The sequence below is a fragment of the Mercenaria mercenaria genome, chromosome 4 (genome assembly GCF_021730395.1).
Source record: "Mercenaria mercenaria strain notata chromosome 4, MADL_Memer_1, whole genome shotgun sequence".
In the NCBI taxonomy this organism is placed as follows: Eukaryota; Metazoa; Mollusca; class Bivalvia; order Venerida; family Veneridae; genus Mercenaria; species Mercenaria mercenaria.
This window is the reverse complement of record NC_069364.1, coordinates 25,603,873-25,622,424: the sequence shown is the minus strand read 5'-3', so window position 1 is coordinate 25,622,424 and position 18,552 is coordinate 25,603,873. Positions and strand designations below refer to the sequence as shown.

Here is an 18,552-nt window from a genome sequence, read left to right as displayed (position 1 = left end):
GTTTGTGTAAATGGTTCTTGCTGACATTCATTGCTTTTCCTGCATTTTATGAGAAAAGTTTTGCATATTTGGAAACATGTCATTGACTAATTAGATTGCATCATTTTTGTGTTTGTTTATAAATATGGGCTTATCAGTTATTTCTTTGCTCTTTTAGTTACACTTTGGACTAAACACTTCTTAATGGATCAGAAATTATATAAAAATTTAGAGACATTTTTAGGAACGTTAAATTATTGGTGATAAAATTAAAACTTTTGTGTTCTATGTTAAATCTTATTTTCCAGAGAATGTGAATTTTATTTGAAACAGTTGTTGAAGTTTCTATTTTTTTAAATGAAGGAAATTGCATAATTTGTGTATTATATTACTTGTTAAAGTTTATCATAAGGCATAATTTAGATCTTTGTGTGAATGTGTGTTGATGAGTGGACTTTGGATTTTTAATAGATTTATTAAACAGGACTTATTCTTGTGTCTTCATTTAATCTTTTGTATGTTTTGACATTTCATTTATTACAATCAAAGTGGTGTGATGATAATTAGTCTTACCATTGCAGCACTTAGTATTATAAAACCCGGAAATAACTAATTAAGTTGTTTTATAAGGAATCCTGGCTTTTCCCTAAAATAAACAAGAGCATGCAGAGCAATATACACCCCAAGGTATGACTTTTGACCCCTAAGTGTGACCCTGACCTTGTAGCTAGCAATCCAGAACATGCACTCTGCACATGTCTTGATGTAGTAAACATTGTGTCAAGTTTCTTTGAAATCCTTCAAGGGGTTCAAGAGTTGAAGAGTGATGACCTATGAACCCTCAGTGTGACCTTGAACTTGAAGCAAGACATGCAGAACATGCGCTCTGCATGTCCTCTCAATGTGATGAACTATTGAGCAAAATTTCTTTACAATCCTTCAAGCAGTTAAAGAGTTACAGAGCGGACACGAAAACATACTCATATGACTACTGACCCCTAAGTGTGACCTTGATCTTGAAGCAGCCATCCTAAACATGTGCTCTGCATGTCATCTTGATGTGGTGAACATTTGTGTCAAGTTTCTTTGAAATCCTTCAAAATGATCAAGAGCTATACAGTGGACACGAAACACACTCATAAAACATTTGACCCCCAAAGTGTGACCTTGACCTTACAGCAAGCCATTCAGAACATGCACTTTGTGCGTCGTCCCGATGTGGTGAACATTTATGTCAAGTTTCTTTGAAATCCTTCAAGAGGTTCAAGAGTTATAGCGCGGACACAGAATTGCTAACGGACAGATAGACAGACAGACGGACACCAGGGGTATAACATATTAAGCCAGTGGTGTCGGTCATCCTGCATGAGCATTTCCATGAGATATAAGACACTCATGAGGAACCGTAATTTATGTCTACAATGGCAATGTTCCAGTTGAGCTTGCGGGTAACTGTGCTTGTACCACAAAGCTGGATAGAACCAAGGTTTACAACATTTATATGAACTTCATTTAATCGTGATAACTGATTATACCTGTATTTGTTACACATCTTGCTACTATCTACATACATTTTATAATACTGTAAAATCATTTAATTTTGTGAGCATGAAATTTCGTGGTTTTGGTCAAAACAGCAATTTCTTGGGGATATGAATTCGTGGATTTCAACTTTTGAACATAAAATGAATGGGAATTTTACTTGTTTGTTGGGATTAAATTTTGTGAATTGACACAACCACGAAATCCACGAAAATTAGTCCCCCACGAATATTAATTTTTTCACAGTAGTATTTTGCAAAAATCCAATAAACAAACTTAACAATATTATTTTTTCTCATGTTAATATTTTGTTGTATTCTTTTATAACAAAAATATCAATTTGTAAATACACTGTGTAACACGTGTGACAGATTTTGTTTTGCTATTTGATGTTCATAGCATTATATTGTTAAAACAAGAGCTGTTTGTAAAATATACATGCCCCCTGTTCCATTTTCAGTCCTGATATCACTATGACCTTGAACATTGAACATTAATATGCTGCCCCCACCAAACACACTAAATCAAGAAGTCATCTACTGACCATAAGCAGTTAACCTGGTTTTAAGTTACCGAGCAAATGAAGTCTGACAACTGTAGGCCTTATTTATCGAAACCATTGTCAGTACTGAGGTCACTTTATCCTTGACCTTTGACCTATAGACTATCAACAGCTGATACCAGCAAACCATTGCATTCTTTACTTATATTAGCAGACTAAAGAACCTCTACAGACCACTACAGACATCCTATGCCGTTTTCAGTGTCAAGGTCGCTGTGACCTTGATCAATGACCTACTGATGCTCAAAACAATATAGGTCATAAGGCGACATTTCTGCAGTAGATGGTATAGGAAGACCTCAGGTGTTCTGTGCATTATTTCATCATGAGCAGGCACCTTGGTAGAACCAACAACTTTCAGTAAGCCAGTTGGATGGCTTCCTCTACTTTTTATATGAAATCTTACTTTGAGAAAACTGTGATGAGAATTTCTGCAAAGCTTCATCCACTTCAGGTATAGTTGTAAGCGAGAGTAGATAGGGCAGGTGCTGGACCATCTCCTGTATAAAATCCAAAGCGCTCTGCCTCTCTGCACTCTTATAGTGTGAGAGTGAACTACTCTTCTCTCCATTATGCTCAACAAACTTCGCAGAATCTGCAGATAGAATTATTACATACTTTGTATCATTCTATAAATAGTACACAAAGTCTAGGAAATAGAAAGATATTTAGTAGCACGAATTCTTACAAATTTTTGTAAGAGTTATTTATTTAAAAGTAGTTATATACTTTACACAAGCAATCTGGAGTGTAATAAATCAAAAGAAAAATCTAATTGATGTGACATTTTTGTAAAGGCAGCAACATCAAAATTTTGTTAGAATCCTATCAATCTTCAAGAGATCTCTGCATCTTCATTTATCTAAAGCTTTGATATTTTCATATTTCAACCTGGATAAGCCTTGAAAATTCAAATACTACTAAGTATATTTTTTTATTCTTAAGCTATCCAGCAGCAATGATTACAGCAAAGCCAAAGTATATGTGTCCACCCTCCATACATGGTTGCTCCATTTTCACACAAAAAATTATTATCGATTTAAATATAGATTTAGCAAATCTGAAAATACTATTACCATATTTTTCCTTCGATAATTTCCCATCTGTATCTTTGTTTTCAATTTTATCATCCAGCTGATCATTATCAGAGTGACCGTTAATACTGTTGTTTATACTGCAGTTGTTAACATTTTGTACAGCCTCCTCTGTATCGGAATGGCAAGGTATAGAGTTGGCTCTGTCTGAGACAGTCCTCTCTTTGTCTGAAAATGAACAAGTTATTATCACCATCTTTTGGTTATTTAGAGAACATGACCAAACCCATAGAAAGGGATTTTTCAGTAAACTTATTCTCGAACTGGCAAATTATTTGTAGTAGGTTTAAATTATATTACTTAACAAGAGATGTCCGTAAGACAGCGCACTCGACTTTTCTCAGTGCTTGACTCTGAATTAGAGCTCTGCCAGTAAAAAAAATCCAAGATAAAAAGGGACATAACTCTGTCAAAATTCAAACCAGAGTTATGGGCATTGTGTCTCCTGGTGTAGACTTTGATAGTAAATAACTATTTTGAGTTTCAAGTCAAAAGCTTTAATAGTAACAGAGATATTTGACTTTATCAAACATTTTAACAAAAAATTCTAAGTTAAAGAGAGGCATAATTCTGTCAAAATTCAATTAGAGTTATGGGGATTGTTTCTCCTGGTGTAGACTTTGATAGTAAATAACTTCTTTAAGTTTCAAGTCAATAGCTTTGATAGTAACAGAGATATTTGACTTTATCAAAAACTTTAACCAACGGCAACGCCGATGCCGACACCGGGGCGAGTGCAATAGCTCTACTTTTTCTTCGGGAAGTCGAGCTAAAAATGTAAAATAAAAATTGAAGACAGTTCAAAGATTGTTTGTTTTTGTTTTCTTTCAGCTTGCTGGTGACTTCACTGAACATTTTTTGTCAAGTATTTTTTTTTTTTGAAAAGCGATTCTAATTCCTATTGTGCATATAGCTGTAAGATCAGTCACCAAAATACCAAAGTTTATCACAGAATTACTATGACAATATTACAATTGTTACAAAATATACAAGCTGACATTTCCTCAAAATGTCCCTTTGTTTTGAATACATTACAAGTATGCAGCAAAGATAGCACTGGAAGTTATTGAAAGCTGACACTATTTTTTCTCCATTACCATAGTTCTTCTTAACTTTTCTCTACTTTTCTTCATAAAGAACACATAAATCATGAGTAAAATGTCTCTGTTAAACATAAAAGTAATCATTTACCGTGTTTATTTAGGTATTTTTCTTTGATGACCTTGACACTCTCTCCATGGATACCAATGCCTCTGTCTAGATGTTCTATAGAGGTCAAAAGGTCACCTACACACATAACACATGTATAGCAGAGGGCAGAGTCACTGGTATGACAACACTCCTGTACAGAATCTACTATACTGAAACAGAAAAGCAATTACAGTACTCAAAACGTTCACAACCAACTTTATATGACAACTTCCAAGCTCCATTGGAGGAGCAAGATTCTAGGTACCACTCTAGGCAGTATTTCAGGCAATAGACAGCATTCAAGTTGGACCAATAACAATCTAAAAACCCAGCTGGACGACTTGTTCTTAAAAAAACACAATTCTACCATGACAAGGTCTGAATCTGCACCAATGTGAGGCAAGTGATCCAAAATCAGTGATTCATTAGCCACAGTCACTAATACAGATCTCAAACTTTACACATATAGACTTGAAAATACATAACATAGCAGAGATTTTGGTCGTTCATGTAGTTTATTTTGTATTCTAGTTTTTATTAAACATATAAAACAAATTTTGAAATTTCATTTATGCAAAAAACATCAGCTGAAAATAGCTGAAGTCAAACCTTTATACAAAGGCCATGCTTTGCACAACTAAATACTGGTCTTTTATGCACATGGTTTAAGCTTAGAGGTTAAAATACACTGATAATGTATAGAAGTTTTCCCTTTCATCCTTCATATATTCATATCAAACTACAGCACTAGTATACTCACAGTTTGACTAAAGCCAGATCATTAATTTGCGTAGTGGATTTCCCTGATCTTGAACAGTCATCATAATATGTAACTGTGATATCACACAGTCGTGTAGGATCTGCCAGCAACTGAAATATATGAGCATTTTAAATACGATAAGATGGCCACATTAATTTTATTAAATATTATAACCCATGAAAAGCTTATCCATCCTTTATATTTTTGAACTCAGAATAAAACATCACAGAGAACTGTTTGTACAATTTGCAATGTAAACATGAATTATATGAATTTTGACACAAGAATTCTTTTAATTTTTTAAAATCATTTTCTAAACTAATTATCACAAAGATTTATTATCCCAGGATTTGGAGCTGAAATTCGGGTGCGTATTATATAGGGGTGTGCATTATATATGGATATTTACAGTTTCATGAGGATTAAATTTATTACCCCTTAAGTAAAGGGAAATTGCTACCTCTTTTAAAGCTTTGAGAGCATCATGTCTGTTGTTAGGTGAAGAACATATCAAGATTCTATGGAATAATGTTTCCAGTACTGGCCGTAATGACTTCACTGGTCCCACCATCTTGGCTACCTCTACCGATATACTGCAATAGAAAAATGTCAATATGGTAGGATAGAACTGCATGAAGCATTATCAAATATAATGTTGACATTCCACAGAATGCTTTCATTTCATTTTCATTTTAACATATAAAAAAATTGCAAGACGAGAATAATATGGTATGACAGATGAGTAAGCTACAAAATTAGATCACTCATAAAATGAAAACTCTTATGGCATGACAAAATCACTTTGTAATATTATATATGTCTACTAACTATACCATACCAAATAAAGACTGCAAAAACTTAACTATTGTTTGTCATTGCCAAACAATGACGACAAGTATATTATTCCAAACACAGAGGGAATTCTGTCAAACCAATGGAAATATCAGATAATCATTCATCTATTCAGACAAAATGATGAAAACTAATGACAATGCCTATGTCTAGAGCTATTTCCAAAACACTATACTGTGTTTATTTACATACTACCTTTGTCCTTTCTTATTGTCAAAATATAACTTTTTTAAAATCTTCTATACAAATTTATGTTTAACTAGAAAATGCTTTTGTAAAAAAGCGCATGTCTCCCCCAATGCAAAGTCTTATAGGCAAGAAGTCAATAGGGGTCAGGAGCAAAGTCAAAGAGACACTGATGGTTGGCTGCAACAGGGATCATCTACTTGGCATGTCCAGTCATCCCGCTAAATTTCAACACTCGTGGCCTAGTGGTTCTCAAGTCACTGTTCAGGCTCCTGTGACCTTGACCTTTGATCAAGTGACCTCAAAATAAATAGGGGTCATCTACTCTGCATGTCCAATCTTCCTATTAAGTTTCAACATTGTAGGTCAAGTGGTTCTCAAGTTATTTCCAAAAAATGATTTTACATGAACAGGCCACTTTGACCTTGACCTTTAATAGACTGACCCCAAAATCAATAGGGGTCATCTACTCTGCATGTTCAATCATCCTGTGAAGTTTCAACATTCTGGGTCAAGTGGTTCTCAAGTTATTGATCGGAACTGGTTATCAATGTTCAGGCCCCTGTGACCTTGACCTTTAACGGAAACGGAGTGACCCCAAAAACAATAAGGGTCATTTACTCTGCATGAACAATCATCCTATGAAGTTTCAACATTCTGGGTCGAGAGGTTCTCAAGTTATTGATTGGAAATGGTTTTCCATGTTCAGGCCCCTGTGGCCTTGACCTTTAACAGAGTGACCCTAAAATCATTAGGGCTCATCTACTCTGCATGATCAATCATCCTATGAAGTTTCATCATTCTGGGTCAAGTGGTTCTCAAGTTACTGACCGGAAATGGTTTCAATGTTCGGGCCTCTGTGACCTTGACCTTTAATGGAGTGACCCCAAAATCGATAGGGGTCATCTACTTTGCATGTACAATCATCCTATGAAGTTTCAACACTCTGGGTCAAGTGGTTCTTTAGTTATTGATCTGAAATGGTTTTCAATGTTCAGGCCCCTGTGACCTTGACCTTTGACGGAGTGATCCCATAATCAATAAGGGTCATCTACTTTGCATGTACAATCATCCTATGAAGTTTCAACATTCTGGGTCAGGTGGTTCTCTAGTTATTGATTGGAAATGGTTTTCAATGTTCAGGCCCCTGTGGCCTTGACCTTTAACAGAGTGACCCTAAAATCGTTAGAGTTCATCTACTCTGCATGACCAATCATCCTACGAAGTTTCATCATTCTGGGTCAAGTGGTTCTCAAGTTACTGACCGGAAATGGTTTTCAATGTTCGGGCCCCTGTGACCTTGACCTTTCACAGAGTGACCCCAAAATCGTTAGGGGTCATCTACTCTTCATGAACAATCATCCTATTAAGTTTCAACATTCTGGGTCAAGTGGTTCTCAAGTTACTGACCGGAAATGGTTTTCAATGTTCAGGCCCCTGTGACCTTGACCTTTAATGGAGTGACCCCAAAATCGATAGGGGTCATCTACTGTGCATGTACAATCATCCTATGAAGTTTCAACACTCTGGGTCAAGTGGTTCTCTAGTTATTGATCAGAAATGGTTTTCAATGTTCAGGCCCCTGTGACCTTGACCTTTGACGGAGTGATCCCATAATCAATAAGGGTCATCTACTCTTTATGACCAATCATCCTATCAAGTTTCAACACTCTGGGTCAGGTGGTTCTCTAGTTATTGATTGGAAATGGTTTTCAATGTTCAGGCCCCTGTGAACTTGACCTTTGACGGAGTGACCCCAAAATCAATAGGGGTCATCTGCTCTTCATGACCAATCATCCTATGAAGTTTCAACATTCTGGGTCAAGTGGTTCTGTAGTTATTGATCGGAAATGGTTTTCAATGCTCAGGCCCCTGTGACCTTGACCTTTGACGGAGTGACCCCAAAATCAATAGGGGTCATCTACTCTTCATGACCAATCATCCTATGAAGTTTCAACATTCTGGGTCAAGTGGTTCTCTAGTTATTGATCGGAAATGGTTTTCAATGCTCAGGCCCCTGTGACCTTGACCTTTGACGGAGTGACCCCAAAATCAATAGGGGTCATCTACTTTTCATGACCAATCATCCTATGAAGTTTCAACATTCTGGGTCAAGTGGTTCTCTAGTTATTGATCGGAAATGGTTTTCAATGTTCAGGCCCCTGTGACCTTGACCTTTGACGGAGTGACCCCAAAATCAATAGGGGTCATCTACTCTTCATGACCAATCATCCTATGAAGTTTCAACATTCTGGGTCAAGTGGTTCTCCAGTCATTGATCGGAAATGGTTTTCAATGTTCAGGCCCCTGTGACCTTGACCTTTGACGGAGTGACCCCAAAAACAATAGGGGTCGTCTACTCCAGCAGCCCTACAACGTTATGAAGTTTGAAGGTTCTAGGTCAAATGGTTCTCCAGTTATTGCTCGGAAATGAAGTGTGACGTACGGATGGACGGACGGACGGACGGACAGGGCAAAAACAATATGTCTCCTGGGGGAGACATAATTATTTTCAGCTGGTGCACTAAGACTACATTTGTATACCTGTAGATAATTTTGGCAGTTGCTGCTGTCAGATTTGTAGTGTCCACGTTTCTCTGTGCATCACCTCCAGCTTTAGGTTTGGGCTCAGCCCTGGGTATACCCAGCAGAGATATCAGGGTTGGGCACAAGTTTTGCCTGTTAAATGAATAACAAACTATACTGGCAAGTCAAAACAATGTAATATACAAAACGTAAGAACTTCCCCATGCATGACTGAGCCAAATATGGTTAAAGAATAGGGCAGACAGGCAACGAGACTGAGGGAATAACAGACATAGTGTAAATCAAATCTTAACACATAGAGGACAAGGAGGAAAGATGTAAATATAAGCAACTGATCATGGTGAAGTATGTACAGCATCTATTGTTTTTAAAGAACCGCAATCCCTGGGCATTTTAATGCCTATAAAATTTAGCACTGTGAATTTTCTAAAACTGTTAATAAACATTGAAGATCTTTGACACCTTGTTAATCAACACTACATTATCAAGTATTGATTTTTATGTAGAAGTGATCATTGTGTTGACACAAAGTGCAACACCCTTAATGCACAATGAGAATATGGGACACCTACCATACCAATTGCTGGAACCCTTCACAATTCCTCAGCTGCACAGGAGAGTTGGAAACAATTGCTAATATCCCTTCCAACAATAATGGTACAGCCTGTTTGCTCTTACCAGCCCTACAAAACATTTTGACTTTATATTAAAGTATAAAGAAAATGCAAAAGCTAAAATTTGATTTGTTTCCATCGAAGTGTTTTAGTTTTTTTCATTCATACTGGAAAAAAACTGTAAGAAGACCAATGCTGATTAAATATTTTTTAGTATTAAGTCATGAATTTCTCCCAAATCTGAGGTAGACGAGAGTTTAAAAGCAGTCCAAGACAACTTCTGTTAAAGAAACAGCCACAAGGAATCACAGACACTGACTTGTTGTACAGATGTTTATTGCTCTATAAAACAGTTAAAAGAATAATATTTACCAGTGCTGGGTAGTAATAGCTCTTCAAAAGGATCTGAACTGTTTCCTCCATATACCACTTACCAAATTATTAAGATAACATTTTTTTCAGCTAGATGAACAATTGTAACTGAATTTTGAAACACAGAAACCATGGTTTTCAACTATCAGTATCCTTTCCAAATGCTGTCTACACATTGTTTCCAGTTTGTCAACAGCTTTAAACCAGTTTATTTCCTTAATTTAGGTTTAATGCCATTTTTTCCCAACAATTTGTCAAGTTATGACATGGCAGTCATTTATCTGGAGAATACTCATGTGTTGTGCTTTACCTAATGAGGTAAATAGGCAAGTTATCTTTACATCTATTAGAGACTATTTATTATCATTTAGAACAAGCTATACATGTAAGTTCATGTGAAAACTGGACTGCAAACAAGGATGAAAGGCCGTAAGAGACCTGGGAACTTACTTTGCTGCAGCTGAAACTTTTTCTGTAAGAAAGTTTAGCAGAGTAACAACATCATCAGTCAGGCTTTCCACCTTAGGATCACCTGAAATATACACATTTATACTCAAAAATTACATATTTATGCTCCATAACACAAAGGAGAATATCAACATTATATGATACATGCCCCCTTTCCGAAGAGGAGAATCTTTAAAACAAGAGCTGTCGGAGGACAGCAACGCTCGACTATTCAACAGCCTTGTCAATTGAATGAATACAGAAGATGAAAAAGGGGCATAATTTTGTAAAAATGGAAAAAAGGGCATAAAGTGAACAAGTGCGTGAAGTTTCAATCCTTTCCCATAAGTGGATACTGAAATACAAGCTTACATACAAAAACTTAACCAAAAACTGCTAATGTGAAAAAGCAGTATATTTACAAAACAGATAGCAAAGCAAGTTATGGAACCTAACAGTGCATTCAGATCATAAGTGAACAAGTTGTGAAGTTTCAATCCATTCCATAGTGGAATGAAATACAGCTTACATACAAAACCTTAACCAAGAATGTAAGTCGAAAAGGGGCATAATTTTAAAAAGCAAAAGAGTTATGGACCTGCAAGTAGTCAGTTATCACAGTGAATAAGTGTGTGAAGTTTCAAACCATTCCCACAAGTGGTTACTGAGATACCAGCTTACATACAAAACCTTAACCAAGAATTTCTAAGTCGAAAAAGGGGCATAATTTTGTAAAAAAGCAAAATAGAGTTATGGAACCTGTACAATGTAGGTCAGTTTATCACAGTGAATAAGTGTGTGAAGTTTCAATCCATTCCCACAAATGGTTACTGAGATACCAGCTTACATACAAAACCTTAACCAAATCGGGACGCTGACGCCGACACATGGGTGAGTCCAATAGCTCTACTATTCTTTGAATAGTCGAGCTAAAAAATCATCAGACATATAATGCGAGAGAGACTGGATACCAAATATACAACTGTAATATTTCGAAGTCCCAAAAAGGACCTTAACTCAAGAAACAAGAGCTGTCCGTAAGACAGCCAATGCTTGAATATTCAAACTGTTGTCCGAGAAGCTGGAATATTACCTTTAATGTTAAAATATCTATAGAGTTTCAATCCAGTATCTGCATTAGTTTTGGAGATAGTAACTTGCATGCAAAACTTTAAACAGGATTTTCTAAGTCCAAAGGGGACACAATTTTGCAAAATACATGTCAAAGTTATGGGACTTGAAGCTACGACCTAGTTTTATAAACCAAAAGAAACATGTGAAGTTTCAATTCAATATTTGCATTAGTTTTTGAGATAGTAACTTGCATGCAAAACTTTAACCAGGATTTTCTAAGTCCAAAAGGGAGCATAATTTGGCCAAAATAAATGTCAGAGTTTTGGAACTTGATCCTGTTATGTTGGTTATTGACCTAGAAAAAAAGTTTAAAAGGTATAAATAATAGCTTTACGTACTTGCATGCAAAACTTTAATAAAGATGTGATGCCAACGCCGACGCCAGGGTGAGTAGAATAGCTCAGGCTACTCTTAGAATAGTCGAGCTAAAAATTCAGCAAAAAATATGCGAATATCCATTTCATGTTAACGAGATATAATGAGTTTCATTATTGGATGGAAACTGTAAGAGTTGAGTACACAATATTCTGATGCAGCTGTAATATTTCAAAATCCAAAAGAGTAATAACTCCTTCAAAATTAATCACACATAAAAGTCCCGAAAATACTCCCATTGTCCCTTCATGCTGGTTTCATTTTCACTAGATGGAAACTGTTGAGTAACAAGGAAGTGTGACAGACTGACAGACAGACTTCAACATAGATGGCATAGAAATGAAAGGGTAAGATCCTCTTCAGCAAAACATACAATTTCATTAAAAATAATTTATTGTGAGGGATAAATGTTTGTGAATTTTATGGTTATGTCAGTCCACAAAATTGAAACACCAAATAAAATCAAGCGTTCATTTAATCTTAATTGGAAATCCACGAATTTATGTCACCTTAAAAAACGTTATTTTGGCCCAAACCATACAATTTTTGCAAGTGGAGTTAGGATGTAATGTTACATTCGTATTGTTCATTAGACTTAAGTAGTTCAATCTTCATTTTTATCAGTATTCTTGACAATTTAAGACTATATTAGGTCAAAGTTTAGACCATGTAAGGGAATGGGTAAGGTTAGTGTTTTAGTATATTACAAACCTTTAGCATTAAAATGTGACATGACATCCTCCTCAGCATGCTCCTAAAATACAGAAATGGCATTCATGTGATTAATAAGTTCAGGGATCAGCCTACAAGGCGATTTGAGCGATATCGTCGCTTTAAAGTCGGCCACTTCGCTTAATTATCGCCTCCGGGCGAAATCCAAATCGCCGAGTTTTTCAGCGAGTTATTATCTGTTTACTTAAGTTGCAAAACTTGATGCATATTCTAGATTAAATTATCGATAAATCCATAGTCAACCCCGCCTACTCGCCTGTCAAACTTCAGCCAATCGTAGCGTTAATATCTAACAGTGTCAATCAATAATATTGTAAGCCGCCGCCATTTTGAAAATTTTCAATCGGCGTGTAAAAAGCCGATAAACTTAACGAGAGCATGACTTTATGCAACAATTGTATATTATTCTTTCATTTTATTAAAGATTACTTCAAAAATTATTTCAATTACCATAATTACGGTCAATTTCTGTAAATGAACGGCTCGGGTACTGTGGATAAAAAATGATTTCGCGGACGTCAGAACTGCCGTACAAAATATTGTAAAAAGATCGCCATTAACTACGAGTTTGGTATTATTTTCGAAAAAATAATAAATGAATAAATTAAATGTATAAATCTGAACAAATTGGTGCAAAAATCGGGCATTAAAAAGTACGAGAATCGAAACATTAATGAAAATTTTCACGCCGTTTTGATCGTGCACCTGTTAAATTTACTAATTTCGGACATGTAAATTTCGGATAAAAATTTAAAGGCGACTTTTTCATAGCTAAGTTTATACTTTATTTAGAAATTCATGAAAATGATAATGCAAGAATCAATTTCCTTAAATATTTACTGTTTATAAGTTACAGCTAGACCCACAGAAAGTGGATATATATGGGCAAGAAACTGAATGCTATGCCGATTCTTCTCCTTAAATTTCTCAACTTCTCCCTAAATTCTGTGGAGGGAGAAGTCACTTCTCCCTAAAATTTTGACCTAGGCTGATCCCTGAAGTTAGTATAGTAAAATGCACACAAAGTCATGCTCTCACTGTAAAATACATACATGCTTTCATAGAAATGTTTTAAATAACTGGCAATATTCTGATCAAGCAAATGGATTTCTTTTTGCAAATTTTTAATAAAAGAGGTTTACATTTGTACACCTAAAGGTAAAGGTACATGGTATGATAACAACTTTTTGTTATTTTTTTAATATGACAGATTATACAGTCAAACCTGTTTCTAAAGACCACACTCAATAAATGAAAAAGTGGTTGTTGTTGACAGCTGGTCTCTCAACTGAGGTAAATTTATACTAAGGTTAATGGGAAGAGTAAATAGCAGACTTTATTGTGCAGGTTTTATAGTAACTGCCTTTATTCAGAGGTGGTCTTGGCATAGGTTTGACTGTAACCATTGATGAAAAAAATATGAAAAAGAAATGTTTCAGTGAGTCAGTAATAAACACACTGTTGTAGTCTGTACAGCATACAGAATAGTTTTCTACTATCTAAGTGATGAATAAACACACTGGTGTAGTCTGTACAACAAAAAGAATAGCTCTCTGCTGTCTAAGTGATGAATAAACACACTGATGTAGTCTGTACAGCATAAAGAACAGCTCTCTACTATCTCAGTGATGCATAAACACACTGGTGTAGTCTTTACAGCATATAGAATAGCTCTCTAGTGTATAAGTGATGCAAGCACACTGGTGTAGTCTGTACAGCATATAAAATAGCTCCCTAACGTTAAGTGATGAAAGCACACTGGTGCAGTCTGTAAAGAATATAGAAAAGCTCTCTAATGTCTTAGCGATGAAAGCACACTGGTGTAGTCTGTACAGAATATAGAAAAGCTCTCTAATGTCTTAGTGATGAAAGCACACTGGTGTAGTCTGTACAGAATATAGAAAAGCTCTCTAATGTTTTAGTGATGAAAGCACACTGGTGCAGTCTGTACAGCATAAAGAATAGCTCTCTATTGTCTAAGTGATGAAAGCACACTGGTGTAGTCTGTACAGAATATAGAAAAGCTCTCTAATGTCTTAGTGATGAAAGCACACTGGTGTAGTCTGTACAGAATATAGAAAAGCTCTCTAATATTTTAGTGATGAAAGCACACTAATGTAGTCTGTATAGAATATAGAAAAGCTCTCTATTATCTTAGTGATGAAAGCACACTGGTGTAGTCTGTACAGAATATAGAAAAACTCTCTATTGTCTTAGTGATGAAAACACACTGGTGTAATCTGTACAGAATATAGAATATCTCTATTGTTTTAGTGATGCAAGCACACTGGTGTAGTCTGTATAGAATATAGAATATCCCTCTATTGTTTTAGTGATGCAAGCACACTGGTGTAGTCTGTACAGAATATTGAATATCTCTCTATTGTTTTAGTGATGCAAGCACACCAGTGTAGTCTGTACAGCATATAAAATAGCTCTCGATCGTCTTAGTGATGAAAGCACACTAATGTAGTCTGTATAGGATATAGAAAAGCTCTCTATTGTCTTAGTGATGAAAGCACACTGGTGTAGTCCGCACAGAATATAGAATAGCTCTCTTTTGTCTTAGTGATGCAAGCATACCGGTATATTTTTTTTTTGTTGGATTTAACTTTGCACTGACACATGATAGGTTATATGGCGACTTTCCAGCTTTAATGGTGGAGGAAGACCCCAGGTGTCCCTCTGCGCATTATTTCATCACGAGCGGGCACCTGGGTAGAACCACCGACCTTCCGTAAGCCAGCCGGATGGCTTCCTCACATGAAGAATTCAACGCCCCGAGTGAGGTTCGAACCCACATCGATGAGGGGCAAGTGATTTGAAGTTAGCGACCTTAACCACTCGGCCACGGAGGCCCCCTGCATACCAGTGTAGTCTGTACAGAATATAGAACAGCTCCCTATTGACTTAGTGATGAAAGCACACTGGTGTAGTTCGTACAAAATACAGAATAGCTCCCTATTGACTTAGTGATGAAAGCACACTGGTGTAGTTCGTACAAAATACAGAATAGCTCCCTATTGACTTAGTGATGAAAGCACTCTGGTGTAGTTCGTACAAAATACAGAATAGCTCCCTATTGACTTAGTGATGAAAGCACTCTGGTGTAGTTCGTACAAAATACAGAATAGCTCCCTATTGACTTAGTGATGAAAGCACACTGGTGTAGTTCGTACAAAATACAGAATAGCTCCCTATTGACTTAGTGATGAAAGCACTCTGGTGTAGTTCGTACAAAATACAGAATAGCTCCCTATTGACTTAGTGATGAAAGCACACTGGTGTAGTTCGTACAAAATACAGAATAGCTCCCTATTGACTTAGTGATGAAAGCACACTGGTGTAGTTCGTACAAAATACAGAATAGCTCCCTATTCGCTTAGTGATGAAAGCACTCTGGTGTAGTTCGTACAAAATACAGAATAGCTCCCTATTGACTTAGTGATGAAAGCACACTGGTGTAGTTCGTACAAAATACAGAATAGCTCCCTATTGACTTAGTGATGAAAGCACTCTGGTGTAGTTCGTACAAAATACAGAATAGCTCCCTATTGACTTAGTGATGAAAGCACACTGGTGTAGTTCGTACAAAATACAGAATAGCTCCCTATTGACTTAGTGATGAAAGCACTCTGGTGTAGTTCGTACAAAATACAGAATAGCTCCCTATTGACTTAGTGATGAAAGCACACTGGTGTAGTTCGTACAAAATAAAGAATAGCTCTCTATTGTCTTAGTGGTGCAAGCACACTGGTGTAGTCTGTATAGAATAGCTCCCTATTGACTTAGTGATGAAAGCACACTGGTATAGTCTGTACAACATATAGGGATGCAAACACAATGGTGTAATCTGAACAGCACTACAGAATTCATCTCTTTTGTCTTATTGAAGCATAAAAAAGCAGAAATTAAGCTGTAACCAATACCACTTCATTTAATATCAAATTATATAATACTGACATGATTCTGATACTTTAACAGGAAAGCAGGGCGTTTTAATTAATATACATGTACTATAAAGTAACTATGGAGGAATGACCCTTTACATATTCTGATGGCGAAACAAAGATTTAACAAAATATACAAATCTACATACACACATCTTGACTGTCCAAAAAGGGACTTGTTTATTCTGATCAATTCAAATCCACACAATGGAAATGTGTCATATCATAAACATATGTCTCCTCACAGAAGCTGTATTGTTCATAGCTACAATGTTTCCATTGTATATCCAATAGTTGTAAGATACCTTAGCATGTGGAAAATATGTATGTGTATTTCTATATAATATGTTCATCTATGAATGACCCAAGTGTGCGAAAAATGGATCATGTTTCAATATGTAATGTCAATACATGCAACAGGTATGTAGAGATTACACAACATTAAATAAAACATGCATACTACACACAATTCTTTTTTTTTTTCAAACATGCTTAGGTAGTAGACATGCTATATTCTGTTATACATAAAACATAATAAATATGTGTAATTTGCAAAATAATTAAGATTGTTTGCAAACAATTGATCAGTTTTGTATAGGAGACGAAAAAAGATGCATCTGAAGTTTCAAAAATCTTTACACGATAAAGTTACTCATAAAGATTAAGGACCTCAGCAGTGCTCAAGCCATCTCTGCCTTTTGCAGTTTACACCTTAATCTTTTTGCTATCATTCCTAATGTTCCTTTTTTTTCAAATGTCTTTCCTGCTCGACTTTTGCAATTTCAAGTGTCCAGTCTTTTCTGCTCTACCTTTGCAATTTAAAGTTCCTCAATTTTTCTGCTCTACTGTAGTAATTCAAAATGCTCAATTATCTGCTTCACATTTGTGATTGTTATGCTTTAGTTTTGGCATTACATTTAATTTGAAAAATGTAACAAAGGTTTTTTTCCTCCTAGTGTAATAAACTGTTATAGCCTGTGTCTCACTTCCATATTTTTAAGTTACAACACAAACAAACCATCTCAAACACCTCTCAATGACTAAATGAAATTAAAATGAGACTTCTTAAACACCAGAAAATATACTGTGAAATCATTTATGTTTGCGCAGGACGAATTTTTGCGTATTTTGCGCTCGGAATGATGCGCCAATTTATGACCGCGCTATAATTTAAACTTACATACAAAAACAGTTATCCGAATTCACTTTTTGTCCGAAATAAATGTATATTTTACACTTTAGTATTTCAATTTTTGTCAAACATCACAGTTTTGCGGCAGTTAATTAAAGGCTGCCTTAGAAGATAAGTATCTTTTACAAAAAAAAATTGAAAATTTAAACTTATTGAACTATTTACACAAATTGGTCATACTTTGCTTACCATTTTTATTTACGAACACTTCCTATACTTAGGCCAGTGTAATGTCATTGTTATCCTCTAACAAGTGCTACGAGATATTTAATATGATAAGAGATTTTTTGCACATGCTACTGTTCTTATAGAGTAATTTGACAAGCGCCATTCATAAAAAGACTTCAAACATCTGTTTTAATTTAATCAATCCTTTATTATTTTGTCACACTTTATATAACCAGTGTCAATTAATAACAATTATCATATTGTTTATTCAACAGGGTCATAAAACGGACCGCTCTAATTGACAGGTAAACAATGTAATGGTACCAGAAAATGACACATGCTATGCTGGCAACTTGAAAAAAGTTTGTTTTTTCTTTCTGAAATTTAAAATGCACAAATTTAAGTCCGCACGAAACTGTCTTCTCTGCCATTTGCGCGAAATTTCATGCCAGCCAATTAAAATGATATCACAGTAGTTTTCAAAGAAGCCACGTTCTATTCCCAACATTATTTCAAAAATAAAATGTTCCAGTCACAAGCAGTTCACACTTATCACAAAGACCTACGTGTTGAGAAATTTGGTGCAAAAAGGTTGGTCGCACAGCATATGGTCAAGCAAAGCAGGGAATCTAGTAATATATTTTGAATACAATAGAACAAAAATACAAAATTATAAATACAGAAACTGCACAAGCATACACAAGTAACCACACATCTTACCACTTTCTGCATAGCAGAACGCAATTTTTCTGCAAAACTCCCGAGCAGCTGTGTAAGAGCTGCCTGCACAATACCCTTTAGAGTGGTCGAGCTACTACTATATGTGTCTATGTATACCTATATAGGGGGAAAATA

The 18,552-nt window shown here is 35.7% G+C and overlaps 1 protein-coding gene across 1 annotated transcript in view; it reads right to left on the bottom strand.

Moving 5' to 3' along the window:
* The window catches only part of LOC123552750 (brefeldin A-inhibited guanine nucleotide-exchange protein 3-like), a 55,885-nt gene that overhangs the window by 27,748 nt on the left and 9,585 nt on the right, over window positions 1-18,552 (bottom strand). Inside the window, exons 6-16 of the mRNA XM_053542096.1 lie at window positions 18,418-18,534; window positions 12,367-12,409; window positions 10,150-10,231; window positions 9,286-9,396; window positions 8,711-8,845; window positions 5,589-5,721; window positions 5,129-5,238; window positions 4,369-4,538; window positions 3,160-3,345; window positions 2,490-2,678; window positions 1,515-1,542 (exon numbers count right to left, since the gene is read on the bottom strand). Of these exons, the coding sequence (XP_053398071.1) occupies window positions 1,515-1,542; window positions 2,490-2,678; window positions 3,160-3,345; window positions 4,369-4,538; window positions 5,129-5,238; window positions 5,589-5,721; window positions 8,711-8,845; window positions 9,286-9,396; window positions 10,150-10,231; window positions 12,367-12,409; window positions 18,418-18,534 (1,304 nt within the window). The remainder of the gene's footprint in view (window positions 1-1,514; window positions 1,543-2,489; window positions 2,679-3,159; window positions 3,346-4,368; window positions 4,539-5,128; window positions 5,239-5,588; window positions 5,722-8,710; window positions 8,846-9,285; window positions 9,397-10,149; window positions 10,232-12,366; window positions 12,410-18,417; window positions 18,535-18,552) is intronic.